The following is a 22,612-nucleotide window of genomic DNA, read 5'->3' as shown; positions in this document are numbered from 1 at the left end:
GCATCGCACCTGGCTTCTTTCATCTTACTAAATATCTTGCAATGTGTCAAGCAATGCCTGCTCTGCTGTGAATCAGCCACTCGGCAAAAGAGGCAAGGATTTGGGAAAGAGAATCGCATGAGGAAATGTCTGCTGGAAAAAGTAGTCAATAGTGTGAGCATGTGATATCATTGCTGGGGAGAAGATTGTAAGATGATTCACCCTGCTCTTCATGGCCTTGGCCTAGCTTTGATCAAGTCATACAAAAGGACTGTCACAGTACCTGAAAGGAGGTTGTAGTGAGGTTAGTGTTGGTCTCTTCTCCCAAGTAACAAGCAATAGAAAAAAGAGGAAATGACTTCAAGTTGCGCCAGGGGAGATTTAAATTGGATATTAGGAAAAAATTCTTCACCGAAAGCGTTGTCAAGCATTGGAACAGGCTGCTCAGGGAGGCAGTTGAGTCACTGTCCCTGGAGGTATTTAAAAGATGTGTAGATGCGGTGTTTAAGGACATGGTTTAATGGTGGACTTGGCAGTGCTGGGTTAAACAGTTGGACTCAATGATCTTAAAGGTCTTTTCCAATCTAAAAGAGTCTATGATTCTGTGATGTCAGTGGGGTTTAGCCAGCTCTGTTACAGGTATCTAGGATCACGCGAGCAGCAAACTTTTAGACGAAATGTTTGAGTGAGTAAAAGGCCACACTGCCTATTCCCACCATGCCAGTCTCTCACGTGTGCTATCTGTCCCTTGCGGCACAGACTCATACTTGCTTCCTTCCAGATTCCATGGCAAAAGAACTAATTCTTTTTAAATGAAAACCATATCATAAAGAGCTGGATCTGTCATGCAGCTGAATAAACCACAGCTTTCCACACTGTTATTCACCATAGGCGTTCATGTGTTCTCACTCGCTGTTGTTGACTTCGTGGCTGTTTGATGAGTAGATAACCATATAAAATATCTGGTTACCTCATTATTGGAGAGTGACATAAACTTGGTTATGAAAACAACAGTCCAGTAGTCATGGCTCCCTTTAAATGTCATCTCTCCTGATAAAAAAAAACAACAATACTTCGCACCCATCCTGAACACCCCTGTTCTGGATAATGTTATGTACACAATGACCATCTTTTATTTCTTCAAATGCTTTAAATAGGGTCTTCTCCCTGTCTTCATCACAGCTTCCCAAAGTACCTCCTGACAGCTTCTGAAAGAGTCAAGTTATATTTAAGCAACTGCATTTACATGTTTGAAAAGCACAAGGTGAAAAAGCCTGTTTTCCATTAAGCGAACAGTCTTAGTGACCATTGTTTTTGTAAGAATGTTACGCAAGCTGTTTCGTTGCCTCCTCCCCAGCTCAGCTCACCTCAGTGTTTCCTCAGCATTTGTTAGTTTGCCCTCCATCCAAGCCTCACTTGGACTGCCTTCCGACCCTTCTGGCTGTCTCTGCCTCTCTTCGGTTGCTTTGCAAATGCATCACCTTCCTAAATCACTCTTAAACTTACTGTCCTCATTTTGCACTGCAGCTCCTATTAAATTTCCAGCTCTAATGAGCAACCCCATTTAACTTCTGCCTCCGTTATGCCTTTATTCTCAACTAGTTGGAAACCTCGTAACTTGCAAGATATCAGCATTTTATATTGAAATGTTAAACATGTTGAACCAGTTCAGAAGTAGGCATCTTTCCAGTGATGCAGCTTCAATTTCAAATGTTAATAAAAATTCCTAACATTGAACTCGATTTGGGACTGGACGGCTCACAGGCTTGATTGTGTGATATACTGTCTCCCGCTTCTAAGTTGCTGGTTCAAATCCAGCCCAAGTCAGTAGCTGCTGAGAACTGTTGATGTATGTTCTCTGCTTAGTGACCTATAGTGATTTGAGTTTTATGGCCATGTTTAATGTTCTCAGCTGTCAGCCATGCACCCTGTATAACCTCCTTCCACACCAGCATCTTCCTCTGTGATTGAGATTGGATGAACTATAGAGACAGGATTCCCTTCTCAACCATTCATTGAGACCCAATAGGAAGTGGGAAGGGGGATAAATTTTGTCCTTCAGTTACGTCCTTCATATGGATAAACAGATGACATTTGTGCCCACAGCATGTCTAAATAGCAGGCTTTCCATGGGGCACTGTCATCCTGCCCACACTGAAGTGCCAGAGCAGATAAATTACAGCTCCCCTTCTTCCTTCCCTCTCACTCTATGCAAGGATGTTGCCCAGTCCGCCATCTCTTTGCATTTATATTTCTCCAGTGGGGTTTAGAAAGAGATCTTGTGCTAAATCCTGGCTTTGCAGTTCATACTAGATTACCTCTGGGTGAGTCATGGCAAGCTAGGTCACAAGGAATGACTGTTTTCATATACTCCTGTGAAAATGCAATTCCTGGTACTGTGTATAGCTCTTAGCAATTCACTGTTGCCTTGCAGAAACAAAGCCTTTTAGAGAACAGCTGCAAGCTAAGGCATCTGTTACAAACACAGGTAGAAAAAACATGTTTTCCAGCAAACAAAGATCAGTCAGGAATGTAAAAACCTTAGTGGCCCCACTGAGCTTTACACTTGGAGCAAGAGATACTGCTACCTTCTCCTGTCCCCCTCTGTTTTTGTGACATTACTGTAGTGCCCTTTGCTCAGTTCTTTGAGTCCACGTTGTTCTGCAGGCAAGTGGCCCTAAAGGAGCTCATCCTTTTTAAAGTCTTGCTGAGCTTCCACAGTTGCAGCCATTTGTGGGTTGGTTCTTCAGGAAGAGAAAGGGTCTCCCTTTGATGTCCTTCTCTGTAGAAGTGAGAGACAGACCACTGTCATCATTTCCTTCTTGGTAGCTGGACAGCCTCACTGTCCTTTGAAGAAATGGTGTCTTTGAGGCTAGTGCCAGTTGTGCGGAGAGCAATCAGTTGTGTGTCATGCAGAAGTTTAATAGGCAGCTGGGGTGACAGCCAGGTTGCCTTGGGTAGCATTGCTAGTCCTCACTGTCACTTGTTTCTAAAGTAAACCAGCATCTGACTCACCCTGAATTATTTGCAGACAAATGGAATGGTTTGGCTTTCACAGGGATGTTATGGAGAAACTCCTAATAACAGCCGGCTGAAGGGTTTATTTGAAACGGAGGGATTGTAGCAGCTCATGGTGTTTCCACTTCTGGGTGTGTTTTTTTCAGGCTTTCCTTCTTCATAATTCTTTCTTACACTTGCTACCCTCTTTCTGCCTTTTTCTGAAGAAAAGCTCTTCTTTTACTGCTGATGGTATTTTCTATCAAACTTGCCTCTTGCCCCTACTTCATAATCTCTCCTCATCAGAGCGGGAGTGGGTGATAATAATTCTGAGGATTTCTCAAGTGGTCTATTACCAGCCACAAAGTTGCAGCTATTGAAAAAATTTAAAGCATCTCCTAAATCAGTTTCCCTCAGCTCTTGGCACTATCCTTTAACTTGGATTTGGGGCTTTTAATAGGAAACCTATTGAGAATCATCAGTGGTTCTATGAAGATTTGTGTACATGACCTTGAGAACTTGGAGGTGCAATGCACAGTGCACTGAAGGCAGTAGGAGCCTTTCCACAGGCTTTGGTGCACTTTGGCTCGGGCTTTTAAAGAATAACAGGAAACACTGGAAAACGCACCAAGGGTAAACAGAGCAGTTTAGTTGCATTAACTGTCTAGGGGAGAAGCTCCACTAATGACTGAAACAAACAAAGCAAGTGCATTTATTTAGCATTGCTGTGGGAAAACAAATGGCTGTTAATTGCATAATTTAGCAAAAAATGCTAAAAAGGGTTACACAAGAAACTGGCCAGCTCAGGCCCAGAGTGTAATTCTGGCATCCTTACCCAGTTCTGATTGCTGCGTAGACTCTGACGGAGAATAGTGTCCTGGAAAGGAGCACAGACTTCAGAGAGGCCAGGGCTTTGAGAGACTGCATACTACTTTTTATTCATATCAATGCTACTTTAAAGTTCCATTCTACAAAAAACAGCATCAAAGAGATCTGTTGTTGCTGCCTCCCTGTGAATCCTCATAAAATTTGTCTTGCTGTGATTATGTTAACAGTCAGAAATCAAACTGGTCAGGCAGCTTGTTTCTGGACTCATGTATGATAAGCAACAATGAATATGCTGCAGGACTCTTTTGGTGATGCCTTAGTGTCTTTGACTGATAACCAATGCATTATTTATTTTAGAAAAGAAGCTGGAGTGTGAAACCAGAGTCCCATTGTGCTTACTCTGAATAAACATAGAATGAAAGGAGTTTAAGAGCTGACAATCTTAAGCTGCTCTTACTTGCCTTTGTGGAATCTCGCTGTCTTCAGGAGGAGAATGTGATGAACTGAAGGCTGAAATTTACCCTGTTTAGAATGGAGCTAGTGACTGTGGTAGTAACAGCGTAAAGGGAAATCGAGCCTTACTCATCTGTAATGGCTCTGCTGGCTTTGCAGTGTAAAGGGTAACACGGAGCATGTGTTTGTTGCTCCTGATAAAATGGACAGTTATGACTCAGAGAGCACAGGGGCAGTGGATTTGCAGGGTAACGTGTTGCCTTCGGAGGCGTGGCAACCTGGTTCAGGAACGGCACGGCGACCAACCCCAGGCCGCTCGGGCCATCAGCTCACAGACACCAACGTGATGGATGGCAAATGGTGTTTATTGATAAGTGGCGTGGCATTATATAGCTTGGGTTTACAACGTCACTTCCGTCTGCTTACGTCATAAGCTAAACGCTATTGGCTATCTGGAGAGGGGCTCTATATTTCCTTACAGTGCGACATCTTCCGGCCGCCAAGCCCTAACTACCTACAGTAACGTAGTGCCATTTTGACATTCCTACTTCTAATCTAAAAGCCATTCTTACGGGCTCTTTTTTCAAGATCTGTTCATGTAAGAATAGAACTCCTTCCTAAGGCAAAATATTTCAAGGGACTGATTATCTGCTTCTAATTCCATGTGAACTCCTGAATAGCAGGTAAGATTAGATGATCACAAAGAAAATGAAAAATACTGAATCAGCACTTGCACTGCTGTTTAGTACAAACTCATAATGCTCTGTCCGATTTATTTCTGTTAAAAGGATGGGGACTATTCATTAGTGAAAAGAATCAGCATGGCATTACATTTACTATGTGTTTAGGAAAAACTGATCCCTTTGATGTAGCTGGAGACCCTTGAACTTCAGAAAAGACTGTGTTAGCATGCTAGGGTATGCCTTAGTCCTGCAGGTTATTTAATCCTTTCCTCAAGTGAGTCATTGTAAGGTAAAGTAGATGCTGGGAAAAGTTCTGCACTGCCAATTAAAACAGGCTCCAAAGGTGTTACTGGTTTCATTCTACCAGAAACTCATCACAGAGAGGCCAGTAGAGGTTGCCTATGTACTTTGAGGCCAGATCCCAAGCTAATATAAACCGGTATAGTTCTTTTGACTTAGCAGAGCTCCTTTGCTTTATACCAATAGCTCAGGCTCAATTCCTTTATGCTTAACTTTTTAAAGAATTTCTGCTAAGAAATCAGGAATGATTCCAAAAGGTGTCAGTTTTCACACATGTAAGAATTGAATGGATTTTGGAAGAAGCCTGTAAATAACTCTGAGATGTGAGTTCTGATTGTCTTTATAAAGAATACATTCTACATGCCTCAAACACCCCTGCAAAGTCAAAGCTAAGTAATGAATGTTAGCCTCAGCATTTCTCCTAGGCAGATATCTTTCATTAGGTCAGGTTTAAAATAAAGGTAAAGGCAGGAATGTACTAATTAGTAACATTGCCCTTGTTTGCCAACAAAAAAACCCACTTTCAACAAATTCAACAAAGAATAAATGACATTAATCAGAAAGCTAAAGCATTTCTTAATTAACAGCTCTGGACCAAACACTAGCCTTTTCTGGAAGAGATAAAATCAGGGAGCCTAAAACATTTGGAAACTCAGGAAGATGGTTTGGTTTTACCCTTCTTAAGTGGAACAGCTGAAGTGCCGACCAGGAGGCTGTTCAGGAAGCTGCCAGAAGGGGAGGGCTGCCAAGTCCCATCTCATAGAAGCCCTGACAGAGCAGAAACCCAAAGGACCCAACTTTGATTCTTAGCATTGTGGCAGTCACAGGGCAGGCAAGCTGAAAGAAACCTTGGAAACCTGCCTTGTTTCCATTAGAAAAGTTAACATGATTGTTGCATGCCCACAAGCCTTCTAAACTGGCATTTCTGGGCAAACTTTCCTCTGGAAGATTTCCAGCAAGGTTACATACCTTGCTTCATGATACGTAGCTCTTCCTTTCCTAACTTTTAGGAATGAGAACTTTAGACGGGCTTATTTGCATTGGAGGAATACTGCTGGAACTTTCTTCCTAGCATGTGAAGTTTTCTCTGTGTGTAGAAACAACATGGGTAAAATATTTGGAGTGAAATCCAGGCTCCATTGAAGTCAGTGGCAAAACTCCCATTCACTTCAGTGGAGCAGGAATTTCACTCTTTACTGTTTTGAAGTTAGAGTTACTAATAGACTGTTAAATTATTCCTGCGTGCATCAAACGCTTGATGTTAATGTTTCTGCTGTGTTCAAAACCCGCAAAGGTTTAAAAACAAGAATAACTATGAACTTCTGAGTCTAAAAATTACGTTAAATGTAGTTTTGCTAGAAATAATAATGTCCCTGGAGATAAACCTAAAATAATAGACTCCACCATATAATCTTCACTTTAAGCTAAAAATAGCATAGATGGTGGTTTAATCTAAGCCATAATTATCAAACTGCTGAAGCTGGTTTTGGTTCATTGCAACTAGAAATGTATGTCGTGTTTAGGTTTTGAACAGTTGAGTCCCGAAACAGGAGAGAAGCAAAGCCAAGAGCATAGTCAGAAAGCAAACAGGAGCCTCTTATTTGTAGAGAAACAGCATGGATTAAAGAGTCCAACACCATATTTAAAGGGACTGCTCCTGGCTTGCTTAGTCCAGCCAGCTGGAGACCTAGTTAATACCTATTAATCTGTGCTTTCAGCTCCAAAACTGGTGACTGATATTTTGCTAGAAAGCGACACTGGCCATACCAGGCACCTTTTGTCTGAAAGCCATTTTCCGTTTTCATGTTGGAATTGAAAGAATGTTAATGTTTCAAAATGTTATTATTCCATATGATTTTTAAATATGGTTTTAATGATAATTTCAACATAGGATGGAAAACCCTTAACTCACTTTTGCTGCCAGGCAGCATGGTATGGTGGGGCCATGTGTACGACTGCCAGTCAAGGTCTTCTGACATTTCACTGATGTAGCAGGTGAACCTGGTCACATGATTTATCCCTTCTTTGCCACCATGAAGGGTGTTCACAAAGGTTTACCTCCAGCAGAGGAGTCTTGCCTTCATATAGTGGCAACAGAGTTTTATCCTGAATAGTGATTTACTGTAGCAGCCCGATGGCAGACTCCACTAATGATAGGAAGGTCCTGAGTGGGAAGTTGAATGGAGGTTAAAGTAATACTTTTCTATTTCTGAATGTTTTTTGAAATCCTCACTGAATGTGTTTGAATTCCTCCACGTATGTTTATACTACACAACCTGCTGTTTGTTTAGATGGGTTTTTTTGCTGAGCAGGTCACATTCTGTTCTTGCTGAGACTGGCATGGGACAGTCTCAGTGCTTGTTTGGACAGTGCTTGCAGAAATGAGGGCTTGATTCTGCCTCAGGCTCCTATCTCAGCATTGCTGTTACAGAGCCATAGACTAGTCTAGGTTGGAAGGGCCACTGGAGGTCACCTGATCCAACCCACTGCTGAGAGTAGGATCAGCTTCAAAGTTAAGATGAGAGAGAGATTGTACAATACAACAAATTTTGAGAAATGTTTTTCCTAGCAGTAGAGTTGTTCCAAATTCACACTGGCACAACAAAATCGGCCCATCTCTGTTATCAATTTGGTGACTGTTCTCTCAGTATGATTATAAGGACCATATCCTTATATAAATAACCATATTTGGGAAAGCAGTACAAAATTTTCAATAAATATTAGCTTTCATATTCTAGCAGATATCCTTCGGCTGTGCTACATCACTTCTCCAGGTTCACTTCTCATGAACCCTTTAATAGTTATATTTCCTGGTAGGAAAGCTTCCATAAGAAGCACATTTAAATGTTTCAAACACAAATGCTAGAACATTTGTGAAATTAAGTCAGTGGGATAAATGAAAGGAACCTATATTTTGTTCCTGAAAATAAACTGCCCGGAACAGTAAGTGAATGATTCTGTGTTATATGTACAGCCTGTTTTTGTCTTTTTAATTGCTAAGGGTGTCATTACTAAGTCCAATGGGAAATGAGAAACCCACATCATAACTTGATAGCTTTTTTTGTCTTGTTTTGTTTTAATCAAACAGCATGGGAATGAGCCATGATGATGATCATCAACCCTGTGCAGGGAGGTCTCATATTATGTCTGGAGAATGGGTGAAGGGCAGGAACCCAAGTGACCTTTCCTGGTCTTCATGCAGCCGCGATGACCTTGAAAACTTCCTAAAGTAAGGATTGTACTGATTATCAAAAATCCTATCAGGCAAGAATCCAATGTGTTGTATGAAAGTGAAAGTCTGAATAATTTTCCTTAAAAAATGTGTGCATGTGTCATTAGGGTGTGAAAGTTTGAATCTGTCTCCATTACAGGAGCCACTTTGGAACAGGTTTGCAGAGAGGCAGAAGAATTATGTGCAGTTGTCAATGTACTGATAGCTTCTTAAAAACAATCCCAGATCACCTTCATTTTACAAAAAATACCCTTCATGTTTGCAATGACAGAAATCTATGTGCAGATGGCCTGAAAAAATCTCTGCTGAAGGATGCTGCCAGCTTTGTGCTGTGGCTTTTACTGTCATCCTTGTTAATAAATAGGTTTTATTTTGTGGAAACTTTACTTTACCTGGAGGTGATTCTGGTGTGTTTTCTCACTCCTCAGTTAGTGTTGGTCTTAAACACTTTACTATAAACTTCTTTCCCACTGCATCCGTATTTCAGTTCATCACATTCAGCAGTTCAGGAAGGATTTCTGTCCTGCTGCTTGTTAACTTTCATGTACTACAGCAAGCACTGAATTGTCTGAACTCAGTAATTGTGGTCTTAAACCTACAGTGCAGCTCTGTGACAAAGTGTCTGACACAGTGGCCAGTGCTTTTGTTGCTAGAAGTAGATTCAGCATGGAAAATTGCCCACTCTGGGGATTAGAGGTGGGAGAGAAAGGAAAATACTGAAAGAAAACAGGATATGTACTGTTACATTAAAGGCATGAAGTTGAAAAAGAAGTTGCCTCTGAACTCACTCTGGTCCCTGATAGAGGAGAGATGACAAATTGATATTCCGATTCATAAAAGAGTGTTGTGAAGGTAAGGGGAAATATCTTTCCTTTATGTCTGTGATGGATAAGAAAAGAAGTCAAGGGCTTAAAATTCAGCTAAGGGGATTCAGGTGAGACAGGGTAGAAGGCTGTTTCACATGAGGTCATCAGATTCCCTGTTAAAGAGAGGACAACATCTTCTCTACAGCAGTAATGTAACACTCCAGTTCAAAGGCACTTTCCCTTAAAAGCATATTTAATTCTTATACTCCCCAGGTCCAAGGTCAGCACCTGTTTGCTGGTAACAGACCCCCGAAGCCAATACGCCGTGCGGCTCCCTCACAAGCTACCTGGAATGCACTACAGTGCCGATGAACAGTGCCAGATACTTTTTGGGACCAATGCTACATTCTGTAAGAATATGGAGGTAAGAGGTCGTGGGGTGGACCTGGAACCAAGGTGGGAAGTGAAAATAAAGCTGTCAGACACTGGGGAAGAAAAGGACTCTGTACCTAATGGGACAGCTGATATAAAATCAGTAGTCAAGCTCCCATTGACCTTCGTGTCAACAACACATTCTTATGCGGCCGTCCTCCTTCCCCTGCACCGAGTCTTGTTAATCTCCTAGAACAGGCCCAGAAAAACTTTTGTTGGTACTTTGTTGCCTTTTGACACTGTTTTGCTGAAGTACTCAGTAGAGATTGTTTTGCTGGAAGTTCAGCTGAGGTGAAAGTCTTCTCACAAGAGTGCTTGCCTACTTCCACAGTCAGCTTAGATGACTGTCTGGATCTTTCAGTAGACATCACCTTCAGACTGCTACAGTGTTCTTAGGAGCTGACTCTGTGCCAAGGAAATATTAATAACTTCTTGTTTGATGAAGCCAATATAGTGATTTGTGCAGAATTAGGCCACTTACTGCGTGTTTGCTAAGCAACATGATGTATAGTCAGGATTTGGCTGCAAAATGGCCTATGCCACATGGTTGGTTGGCAAAGTGAAAACATTGATTTTTGGTGTCTCTAGAAGTAGGTCATATTTGAGATGAGGCTGGCTGACCTGTCCTCTGGAATTTAGACAGCTACACTTTTCCTAAGGTCTTGCTCATAATTAGATGTCTTCATCCTGACCAGAGCTTTCCTGCATCCCGCTTTAGATAGGGACTGGAGAAATGCTTACTTCTAGTGTGGCCTTGGAGATATCCAGAAGAAAGTCATGAAGCACTGTGTCCTGTCACCAGCACCAGCTGGCAGCATTCTGTCCTATATAGACAGGCATGGAGCAGCCAGGTTTCTTGCTGTCATTAACTAGCTCTTTGTATTTTTAGTTGTCACTTATTCCCATTCTGAACAATCTTGGAATCTTAAATCGGTGTTAACAAAGAAAATAATAATCAATGATAACTGAGGTTTCTAAGTGCCAAATTAATAAAACTGTTGAACACATGCAAGTCCTGGGAACATGCTCTTAGTTTCACATTTGCTGTTTTATTTATTTTGGATTTGGAAACTAGCTAATGTAAAACAAAAAGAAAAGAATCTGGGTAGGCTGTATTTTCCAACTCCATCAAGAAAATGCAGACCACCAGGACTACTGTACTGGAAGCAAAGTATTAGAATATAGGTCTGTAAAGAAAACCCCAGATCTACCCAGGATGATTCAAGTTCTTCCACTTGTGTGGGTGTCACCCAGCTTGACTGCTGTTGGAATAGATATTTGCTATTTCCCTTGTTGTGATAAAAAACATTCTGTTTCTGGATAGTCCGGTGCCTAATGAGAATGTCAGCCTAGTGGTAGGTGGTCAGCATTTCTCATGCAGAAATTGCATGTCCAGTCTGGAATCGCTTCAGGGACAAGTTGCTTGCCAGAATAGTAAGCCAACAGGCACTGTTCTTCTCTGTAAGATACAGAGAGCAGGTGTTTTTGTCTCCCAAGATTTTTCACCAGTCTTATTATTTGACATCTTTAGAACACAGTGAAAACTGTGCTCTTTTCCTCCATCACTCCTTCAGCATCTCCCAAAGAAAAGCGTATTTTGTGAGGACTTTAGTACTTTCTAATGAAAAGCCTTGTAGAACTTCAGCAGATTAAAAGCAATTTGCAATTACTTACTTAGAAGTATTTTTCTGTTACAGATATGTGTCAAAAGTTAGCATTCACACTGTGAAGCTTTGGGTCAATTATGTCGCACACCATTAATTTAAGTAAATATTTACATCCTGTTATGCTACTGTGAAGTGGCATTTGAAGGCAATGAAATTAAATTCTTTAAAGGAAATGATAAGCTTTAAGTTTTAAACCTTCGAAGTTTGTGTTTTTTTCACCTTTGTGTTTCTCATGCCTCTTCTGCAGAATGCTTGTATTGTAAGTCTCAAAGCTGTCTACAAAAATATGAACAAAAAAAAATTGGCACTAGTCATTGGCATTAGCTGTAGAAATTATTGGCAAATACAGCTGTCTCCTCTTTTAGCCAATAGTAATGTGGTATTTTTAATTCAATAAAGTATTAAAAAAATTCAAATGTAAAAGTAATAAACATTTGACAGTAAATATTTGTTACAAAAAGGAAATAAACTTCAGGAAATGAGCCTGCTCAATCTTTTTATGATTACATGCGTCTACTGTCTATTTTCTTATTTAATAAAAGAGTTACATTATAACATTTCACTGGAGATAGTTGAGCTCCATAATTATATCAGGAAAACTAGAAGAACTATATTCAAAAATGCCATGCAATTCAGTTGTAGAGTAAATTTCAGAGATTAGATGAATCCAAAATTTCAAAATTTTTGAGAAACTGCAGAAACTTCCTGTGCAGTAAGCTCTTTCCCTTAAAGGCATCAAAGCCCAAATTTTTAGAGGAATGTAATCTATGCCTTCACAGAGAAATCAGGTACCTAAATGCTTGGCAGTGTCCGGACCTCAGACACTGCTCCAACTAGATATCTAGTCCATGAATATTCAACTTTATCTAGATATTTCAGATTGCATCTCCAAATTTTTTTCGTGTTTTTTTTTAATGATAACTCAGTTGTCCTAGTACAAGATAGCAACTCCCAGAACTACAGCTTTGCCAAACCAGGTATCCTGCATCTCTTCCCCAGATTTGTAGAATAAAAATGAAAACCTGTGAGGTAGGCTTAGTTTTACATATACTGTACATCTTGATGTTAGTTTTTAATTTGCTTGGACACTGTGTTTACATTTTCCTATACTAAAATTTAAAAAATGAACTAGTTAACAGCATGAGTATATGATAACCAGCTTAATAATAGTCTATTGTTATAATCTATGACCTCCAAGGTGTATAATTTAGGATCTGGTTCTGTAACATCAATGTTAGGTAAGATTTACTAGTGCATGTCACCCGTACAAGGAGCTGTGGAATCGTGCTTTTAGGCTGGAGGCTTGTTAGGCAGGGAACAATCAACTTCCATTTATTTGAAAAGCACTGTTTCTATTATGATACTGTATGAATAATAACTGGCAAGATTACCAGCCAGACCCTTGAGGGAATGCAAATCCATTCTGGTGCATGCTCTGCTTATACTTTTATTGATTTGAGATACATCCAGGTGGCTGGTTTTGGACTAACTTTAACCTGAGTATTAGATGGGTGAATCCTTGCTCATCATCAGGAAAGTAAATGTTTTCATGGCTCTATGGAAGAATTAGTTTTGGTCTGAGGAACGGAATAAGAAAATAGAAGCTGGGCAGTTCTCAAGTGAGGTGATGTCCTTGTGATAATTAATATCTCGAGAACCTTCAGTAGTTCACCCTTCACATCTAAGTTAAGTAGTTTTCTCTGGTCATATGCAAAGGGATGAAAAGTGCTTTCACATGGTGCTTTCTGTTAATCTTTCCCATTGCAAATGTCTGATCAGTAAGAATGCTTATCTAGTAGGACAGTGCTTCTGCTATACCAGACATGCTGTTTTTAGGTGGAAGGCTATATAGTCATGTCCCTTGCAGTGCTAGAAGAGCTTCTGGCCCACCTAAGAGTGTGCACAGTGATCTTTATTTTAAGGGAGAAATAACAGAAGTTGAATTGATGACTGTGTCATCCTCAAGCTCAGCAAAATCATGATACGAATTGCAGAAAAAACTAAACAGCAATGCATCTTTGACACGGTACAGTGCATTAACAGTGTACCCCCAACACAGAGATCTTTTGGGATTTGGGTTGCTAAATATTGGTATGAGCCCAGGGTTAACAGGCTAGGTTGTGCAAATTGCAGGAAATTCAACTTGTCTGACCTCTGTTCTTCAGATCCACGCTGCACTATGAATCAAGTATTGTGGATTCATTTGACCCCTATGCAAAAGGACGAAAAAAGCTTCACTCTACTCAAGCAACAAAGGCTTCTGCAGAGAGCAGACTTTAACTCTTTGCTGTCCCCTTTATTTAGCAGTACTGTCAGTAAGAGGAATAGCACATTTTACGCTGAGTATCTCACAGAGCAGATATCATGTTTCTCCACCAGAAATACGTAAAATTGCATTGTTCATAACTTCACGTGAAAAGAAGTGGTTTGTTTAATCACAACCCTGGGTTTATTTTACAGACTGGCATGCCTATGAACAGAGGCTTTTGCACTGAAATTATCTTTATGGAAAAAATGTGAATTCTGTTGCTTGTATCCAGTGTTTGGCTTTTTGTTTTCCATGCCTTTTGGCTTATTTATTATTAACACATTTTTGTGGGTTTTTACATAACCATTATCTTTCAGAATTATATTGAGTCAAAGCTGTGCTTAGGCTAAAATGGCACGTGGAAAGAGATTAGCATCTTGCTACAAAGAGATTTTTTTCTGAAATAGGGTCACTGTCAACTCAGATGTAACTAACAATGTGTATTTTGACATTACACTGGTTTTAGAAAAATTAAAACAGCTAGAATTGGCTCTACTGTTTTCTTCTTAAGTTCAGGTTGTTTTTTAACAAATATGGGTATCTCCCGGGATCCACAAGCTACAGAGCAGAAGCACAGAACAAGAGGGCAAAGCTGATTGTAAGCCAAGGGAAACTGGCTCTATTTCTGGGCTAAAATGGAAAAGGAGAGGAACGAAAAGCAAAGGGAGAGCAACAATTGTAATAATCAAATGGATTTTGTGCATCCCTTCGGTTTTCATATTTGATGGTATGGTGGTGAATATAATTAAGCAGCTGTGGGTCTCTCTGTGGTCTTGATCTTGCAAAGACACTGATAGAGTGGACTCTTGGACTCTGTGCATGGGAATCAATGGATCTCTGTTTTTTCTTTGCAGTGTCATTTGCAAGATCCAGACAATAATAGTAAGCCCTATTATTTAGTTACGTATAGAATATTTACAAGAACATGGTAATTAGATTGTGAGGTGGTTTATCCTGGAAATAATAGGTTGCATTGTCATTTTCCATACAACCAGGGACTTTGTCTACATAATTTTCCATTATATACTTTAGCTTCTATGTAAATATAATAATCATCATCATCATCATAATGATAATAATAATCTGGAAGAGGATGGGTCTGGTTTTCTTGAGGCTTGCAGGGTAGAAGCCTGGCAATTCTAAAATAAAATGAGAAGATTTTCTTTTTTAGAAGTAAAGGTAACAATTTACTTAATTGCCATGCTATATTTTATAGTTTTCCTAATGTAGGTTGTTAAGATTCAGACTAATTTCGTGTTGCCTGTTTCATATGAAACCGAAGTGTCCTATTTCACTGCTTCTGTATGTTGCAAAAAGACCTTTTTCTCTTTATTTTCAGTGGAAATACTTTTTGTTTAAGGGAGAGAAAGAATGAGAGAGAAGCAGAGTTCCTGCCTGGGCAGCACAGCCCAGTTTACAATTATTGGAATGCTTCAGAAATTTTTGTACGTGTTTCAGTTTGGAAGATGGTCAAAACACATTCTGGTGCAGTGGTTTAAAGAAAAATAAAAAGAGAGAGGGGAACCAAAATAAAATTATAAAAATACAGTGTGGAAATTTAAGAATATAAAAATAATAAACTCTTTAAAATAATACAGAGTGCCTATTAAGAATCAAGCACTTGAGCTTGGCAATTCTACGTTTCTTATTAAGACACAAGGGGAGGGAGAAAGAATTAGTGTAGCCTTGTGATGTGGCATCTACAGCTGAAGTCTGTACTAACGAAATTAGCCAAAATACAATTGAGTATCAGCCTGAAAATAGTGTATAACAAGTTTGAAGGGCATTCAGACCTCTCCCGTTGGCCTTCTGGGAACTTCCCATCTGCAAAACACTTCAAGAGAAAACTCCCATAATCTTCACAACCACATCTGAACAGTGTGTGTACATATCTATATTTATTTTACTGTCCCTTTCTTCTTTCTTCCCATGGCCAAGAAACATGATCCGTGATTTCAGTCTTTTATTTCCCCTTATTTTTATATATATATATTTTTAATGAACAACACTGCCTGTGTTTAAAAAAAAAATCAATACTTTTCATATCCTACAATCAGGTGTTAAGGCTTGAGTTGTTCACTGGGAGTTACTGAGTGAGCATTACTCTCAGTGAAGACAATATGAGATGGAAGTGCAAGGTCAGAATTTTAGGCTCTGAGTTGCAGACACATCAGATAGGAGTGATCAGGTTGATTATGAAACTAGCCTGAAGCTCTTGCCCTACCTTCATCGTGGACAGATATCTTCTCCTGAGCTAGATTACACCATGATACTGTGAAGTCATAGACCTTCTCTTGGTGGGATACGTTTAGTATGAACCACCAAGCAGAACCGTATAACACATGGCATGTACAGCACGATGCTAATGTAACTGCCGTGGTTGTGACATAGGTGATTAGCTACAGCTCTTCTAAGTGTTCTGAGGTACAAATTGGTAATAAGTCCAAGTACAAAATTTCTAACGTTCAATTCAAAGGTGTAACTCTGTTCCAGTGCCTTGTACCACATGTCTCTTTCTTCTTCCAGGTTTGAAGAAACTGAAAAGATTAGTATTTAGCATAGGCTGCTTTGTCATAAAGTTAGTTTGTGGTCTCATTAATGCTGTCTTCCCAATCTCTTTCTTTTGACTATTACTTTAATTCCAGATATGTGAAAAAATGAAATAGAACTAGTGCTTTGCAAAGAAATATTTAAGATAGTGGAGAAGGAGAGCACCAGAAACTGCTAGAACTAGAGACGATGTTTTTCCGTTTCATTGTTTGCTTCCCAATGTACAATTAAATTAGAAGGGTTTCTTTTGTTTTCTACTCGCTTGTGTCTTCTCTGGCACTATTGGAGTCTTCCACTGCTTGTCTGGCTGGATCCATTCTTGTTTTTTGAACTCCGTGTGCCCAGCTTCATTACTGGCCCTTCACATTTGCATTTCTGTGCAGTGTCCATGTCATTGCTGCTTTTCTCAGCTTTTATTTCATCCTGATGCTTGTTCAGGAGGTTCAATCATGCCCTACATTTTCAAATGAAGTAATAGATTTGAATGTGTCTGGTTTTTAGCATCTGGTTTTGAGTCTCAGGAAAGCTGCATAGTTTTCCAGAAGCCCTGAGCTTCTACCAGCTTTGAAAGGTTGCCCTCCTTGAAGTATTTCCAAGTCAGGCATCCCAAACAACTCTTCACTTCTCAAAATACTGGTTTCTTATATCTTCCCCGGATTGGAATAATCTCCAGATACTCCATTGCACGTTTCCAGTATAAAAGTAATTCATTCCAGTTTAACTTTCTCACAGGAAAGGGTGAAGAGCTTGCAGTAAGCCAAACCCCTCTCAGAAGAAGAATTTTTACATTTCTCTGTCGCCTACCATCTATCCCACAGAGCCTTTCATAGAGCCCTAGGAGCAATTTTACTAGGAGAGATGATGGCACACTTGGCAAAAGATCCCTGCAGCATCTGCTCTAGAGAGGTCAGGGCTCATCTTCCTGTCTGTAAGTGCGTTTTGGGCAGCTCTTGAATAGCCTGGTTTTGCTTTTACTGACATTGTCAAAACATGAGAGCTCTGGATTTTTCTGATCCTTTGGCTTTCATCTGCTGTTAGAAAGGCTGTTTGACTGAAGATTGTAACCAGTTAATTTTATTCAGACCTTAGACATCCAAATCCATCTGTGGCAAGCAGTGTGTCATGGTAAGTTGCTGTTTTGGAAGCTGACATATTTTGTCTTTCTCCCTGAAAGATGAAGAGGAAAAATTCTTACGTTTTAATTGTGGATTAGAAAAGCTCTTGATATCACTCCATATATATAACGGTATGTTTCATATGGGATCCATGTGCTGGTAGCTGGAGTAATGCATGTCAAGCCACCTAGCTCAGAGAACCAAACCCAGTGTGACACACTTTATGTTTGCTGGGTTCAGTTTGTTTTGTTTTCTCTGATACAGAACATTAAAAAATCTCGGAAATGACTATACTGAGGTTTTTGTACTGTTCTACTAGGAAAAGAGTAGCACTGGAAAGCAGCTAACTCTCAAGGACCATTTCCCTAAGAGTTTTTTAAGTGTCAGGGGCCATTTCCGCAAAAGTTAAAACAATCTTTTTGATTTTATACACTTGTATCTGATGCTGGTGACTTTCTACTCACACAAGTATTGATGAAGAGGTCGTTCATTGAGTTAATGCCATTACATTGATGAAAAAACTAATATAAAGGGGAATAAACTCTAGATTTGTTTGTTGGCTCCAGGCAGGGAGGTTATTGGTCCTGTTCATCTAAAAAACATAATACATACGTGTTTCTGTATGTTCTGAAGAAACAAGTTGATCACCAAGTAGTGAAAGTAGGGAAACATTTTTTAAGAAACCTTTTCTAGTTGCATCTAAGAAGATATATGGTTACTTTTTTATAATACAGGCTGAGATACTTTCTGTCAAACAGTAAAGAGATCTATTCTTCTCTGTCATAAATGAATAAAATTGCACAATATGAATTTGTAGGACTGTTGCCCAGTTCTGTTAAAATGCGACATTAGTGAATATGAACCATTGCCCAAATATTCTAGGGTAGTCCTGGTGATTCTTTCTCAAGCCTTCCCTTGACTTTTTGGAAGACTTTTTGGTCTGTCATTGGACAGATAGACAGATACTTCTACTATTGGACCTGCCACTTGTTCTTTGGAATATCAGCTCTAGAGAAAGGTCAGCATCTGGCCATTGATATCCAGCTTCACAGTTATCTTGACTGGGGCAGCATATGCCTCCTTCTCAGCAGTGCCTTCCAGTTTTACAGGATTATGATTTTGGGCACTTTTCATTTAGTTTTCAACAGCAAGAAGCTCCGTCAATAGCAGTGGCAAACAACAGTGTTTGTCTCCTTTGTGATCCATTGTAGATTGTCAGTTGTTTATGCACCCAGAATTAAAGACAGTGGCAGTGTAGAAATTGGGGACATTCTTTTTCCCACCTTGTTGTGTAAAGGATTCCTCCTCGGAAGCATGCTGTGAGCCTTCAAGAACACATACATAGTATTTTGAACAGGAAAATGAGTGTAAATTGTGTGTTTATTGTACTTAATAGGTGTTAATTAGGATTCTGTTTATACGCATGTTTTCTCTCACAGTTAGCTATATGCCAAGCCATAACCTTGGCAAAATAAGAGAGATCTGATACTTCATTGAAAGCCAGCGTATTTATAAGCATGCCTGTGTGTTATGTGGTCTCTTGCTCCTCTTCCTTAAGGATATTTACTCTTTCTAAGTCCTTCATAATTGCCTCATTTTGACAGAAAAATTGGTTTCATGGTGATTTAATTCTGCTGCTAGAAATAAGAGGTTACTCTTTGCAGTGGGCAATAGGCAGCAGGAAGAAGTTCATACTCAAGAAAATAAGTGGTGTTTCTTTTTTCGAATGAATCCAAGGTGAGGGAGTGAATGTGTAGGGAATGAACTAGCTTCTGTAGAGTAGTTCACTGGTGGGAAGGACATCTTTATTAATTGGATTTCCTTTATGCTTTGGAGATTTGGAAGCTCCCCCTTGTAGGTAATAATATGAGGCTCTGAGTCAGGGGGGTATTGTGAGCCCTTTCTTCTCACTGAGACCGTATGAGGTCATTGGGCAGAGTCATGCTGATTTCAGTAACGGTGGTGATGCAATAGCTAACCCAGAAACTAGCAGTCTCTAGACTTACTGCCTGTGGGCAAAGAGCTGGCTGAATTAATTCTGGCTTCTCCTCATTTCCAGCTGCAGCACTGAGTTAAAGAAACTAAAATAGATGACTTCCCTAGAGCTGCGTGTGAGTGCTCATAGTGCTTCACACGCTGTGAGTCTGTGCTGGCACACGTGGGGGATGGAGTTACAAGTAAGGTAAACACTGTCTTCAGAAACAGTATGTCTTGTGAAAAAGTATGAAAAGCTGTGAAAGGTGGGAAGACCTGTAGCCAGACATGTCCCTGGGAGTATCCCAGGAGTTGTTTCTGGTTTTACCCTGAAGTTTAACTAGGGCAGGCAGTGTGAGCCTGGGCTGTGACACTGAGCAGAGGACTGCAGAGCTCTGAGCAGTGTTTTCACTTGTGTCCCAGCAGGCTTTCAGCAATACACTTAATCCCTTTCTGTTTCTCATCTTCCCACCTATAACAGAGCAATAAAGCTTCCTTTATCTCCAAGCTCCCAGGAGTCTGTTTAGATTGCAAGTTCTTTGAGGAAGAGAAAACACCTGGCACAGTAAGGCCTCTTTCTCAGATAGATGCCATTATAATGCCTGTAATCGGAAGCATCGTTCACCTGCTGAGCAGATATCTCCTAGCCTGGGAGTTTCCGGGCTGTGACCTCTCTCAGGACAGGTTTCTAACAACTGAGCAGACAGCTTTTCCTATTTTCCAGGAGTTATTTGGAATCTAAAATGTGCACCTTTATAAAAATTCCATTTTTATTTTGATTTTTTGACTTCATTTTCTCTCTGTATAAATTCTTTAAGAGTTCAGTTGAACAAGCATTTCAATTAAAAAAAAAAGGAAAATTATTTTTTAATTGAAGTATTACTTTTCAAAACATCTCAATTTTTGTAATTTTGCTTTGCCCTTGGAAATATCTCAGACTGGGAGCTGATCCAAAGATGACCTTTCCCCACAGACTGTTTCAACAAATCAATATTTTCCTAGTGAAAAATATCTATCATCGGAGAATCCTAACTGGTACTTTTTGAAGGCTGAAGGGAAGATTTTGCAGGCAGAGACCTGCTGTCTACAAGCTGGTTGCTGAGTTTACAATTAGCAGCAACACAGCTCTTTTGATGGCTTCTTCTGTATCAGAGTAAGCTCTGAACTGCCACTCAGATACAGGCAACTTCCTTTCAAGTCCTGCCATTTCTCACTTTGTTATTTCCCCACAAAGCTGGCTGTAAAACTATTAAAAAGTCAGTCACTGCGACTGGTTAGCTATAGGACTGTTTAATGGGGGGTTTTGTTTGGGTTTCTATTGTAGCTGAGGAGGATATATGATCTCTTTTGAAATGAGCTATTAACATGATAAAACATCTTGGGAACATACAATACCAAAGATGATGGTTTAATCTTTGCTGGGGTATCTGAATGCTGTATTAAATACAGGGGACTGCACTAACGAGTGTTTCAGCTTTGTAGTGGTATGGCACTAGAACACAGAGTTCTGAAGCGCAGTTACCAGATTTTTCTGTAACTGTTTCCTGAAATATGCTTTGCATTTAGTATTCTGAATCAAACACAGGGATACTATAAAAATCCTATGTTTTCCATACTGCAAAGATGGGAAATTTCAGAAAGGTTGGTGTTGCTAAAGAAGTTTTTTTCTTTATTTGTCTTCCTATAAATATATGTGTGTGCACGTGTGTGTGTGTATACATACATATATGCAAACATATACATATATATACACACATACACACGCGTATGTGAATATTTGCACCCACTGTACCCATGGGCTGGGCTCAGTTCTGTAGTTCTGCTGGTGCAGACACACCTGTTTGAGGTTATCTGTGTCCATTGCTTCCCCAGGCCATGCGTCATACCTGGGCCTGTTAGCTGGCTTCATCACCTTCCATGTTCTTGTGGGCTATGGAGGAATTCTGGTTGGCAACCAAAATTGTACAAAAAGCTGCTTCATTTTTATGACTTCCTGTTTCCAACCCCCTCTTCCTCCTCCCAGTTTTACATCAAAGAGGACAATTTAACCCTGACTAATTTACATGCAGCTTACGATCCAGGGGCTTGAAGCTGAAGCTTAAAAAATACTGGCCTTGCATAATGCACAGATATTCAGCAATGCTGCTCCTATGTGTCTAGAACAACTTCTTTAGGGCTGTAGTGAATTCCGTTACATCTTCAGCCAGGATGGCTTTCTGACAGAAAGCAGAAGCAGCGGGTTTCCTTCCGGAACCACAGGGCAAAATTTCCATCTGGGTCATTCAAGAGATCAGGCTGGAGGGTTTCTCATCACATTCTGCTCTGAAGCTTTGTGGTTATATGTAAGAGAGGGGCTGAAGCCTGGAAAAGTAGAAATGCTTTGCTATCTGCACCCTTCCTCTCTGGAGCTTCCCTTCATTTTACCTGTCAGTATTCCCCAACCACAATTTGAAAGGAGACATTGCTGGTGGTTCTTTCACAAGATCACTGTCCACAATCATCAGGGGAGAAGAGAGAGACCAGATTGTCAATGAATTTCTGAACTCGGCTTAACAGTAACAACATTTATAGGTCACCAATACAATTACTTTTAATGGCAAAGAAGCTGTTACAGTTTAGCCAGTCTATCATGTTCATGCACTGCATTTAATTGTGTCCTGCAGCTACATGTAGCACGTCCTGCCACTGTGACTAGAACCTCCTATGATAGCTTCTACTTACGTCTCTGACCTAACTTAACATGACTCTATGCTTTTAACATATCTTAACTGTTTTGGAAGCCTATTAAATCATTCATTCATATGTGTACAGCCTTAGTATAAAGAATAACCCATCACCTTTAGATCCTGCTGAGTTAAACCAGATGCAAGGATGCTGTAGCTTTACAACTAGGAAGAAAAGCAAGTTTGGCATTTTGGGGAAAAGCTTTTTCAGGTTAAACTGTTTATTGCCTAGACTGGTGTTCTTTCTGTAACACTTGTGGACAGTTAATTGATGCACTTTCTTATTTTAATCCTCTCTGAGGAAGGCAGGGTTTTGAGAATCTGGGAGTTGCGGTGTGGAACAACTGATTTCTCAGTAAACTCTGAAATCTCTGGCTTGTCAATTCTTCTGCCTCAGTATACCTATCTGTAAAATACTGTGTGATGTCCTTATGGCTAATTGGTGCTTAAGTGCTTTCAGAGCTGTGGGTAAACCACTAATTAGTCACAGTAATTTAGTCAAAATTACTGAAGTCTGATATTTTCCCATATGCTCTATTAGTTCGGGGGAAATGTCTTGGAAATT

General features: G+C 40.0%; 1 protein-coding gene across 4 annotated transcripts in view; it reads left to right on the top strand.

Moving 5' to 3' along the window:
- The window catches only part of ADAMTS17 (ADAM metallopeptidase with thrombospondin type 1 motif 17), a 207,042-nt gene that overhangs the window by 101,691 nt on the left and 82,739 nt on the right, over window positions 1–22,612 (top strand). For all 4 annotated transcript variants that reach the window (XM_080397204.1, XM_080397203.1, XM_080397205.1 and 1 more), the window contains 2 exons: window positions 8,329–8,469; window positions 9,552–9,702. In XM_080397204.1, the coding sequence (XP_080253330.1) occupies window positions 8,329–8,469; window positions 9,552–9,702 (292 nt within the window). The remainder of the gene's footprint in view (window positions 1–8,328; window positions 8,470–9,551; window positions 9,703–22,612) is intronic.

The sequence above is a fragment of the Falco punctatus genome (assembly GCF_963210335.1).
Source record: "Falco punctatus genome assembly, chromosome: 7".
Taxonomy (NCBI): Eukaryota; Metazoa; Chordata; class Aves; order Falconiformes; family Falconidae; genus Falco; species Falco punctatus.
The sequence above is the reverse complement of the archived record's forward strand: the minus strand, read 5'-3'. Positions and strand labels throughout refer to the sequence as shown.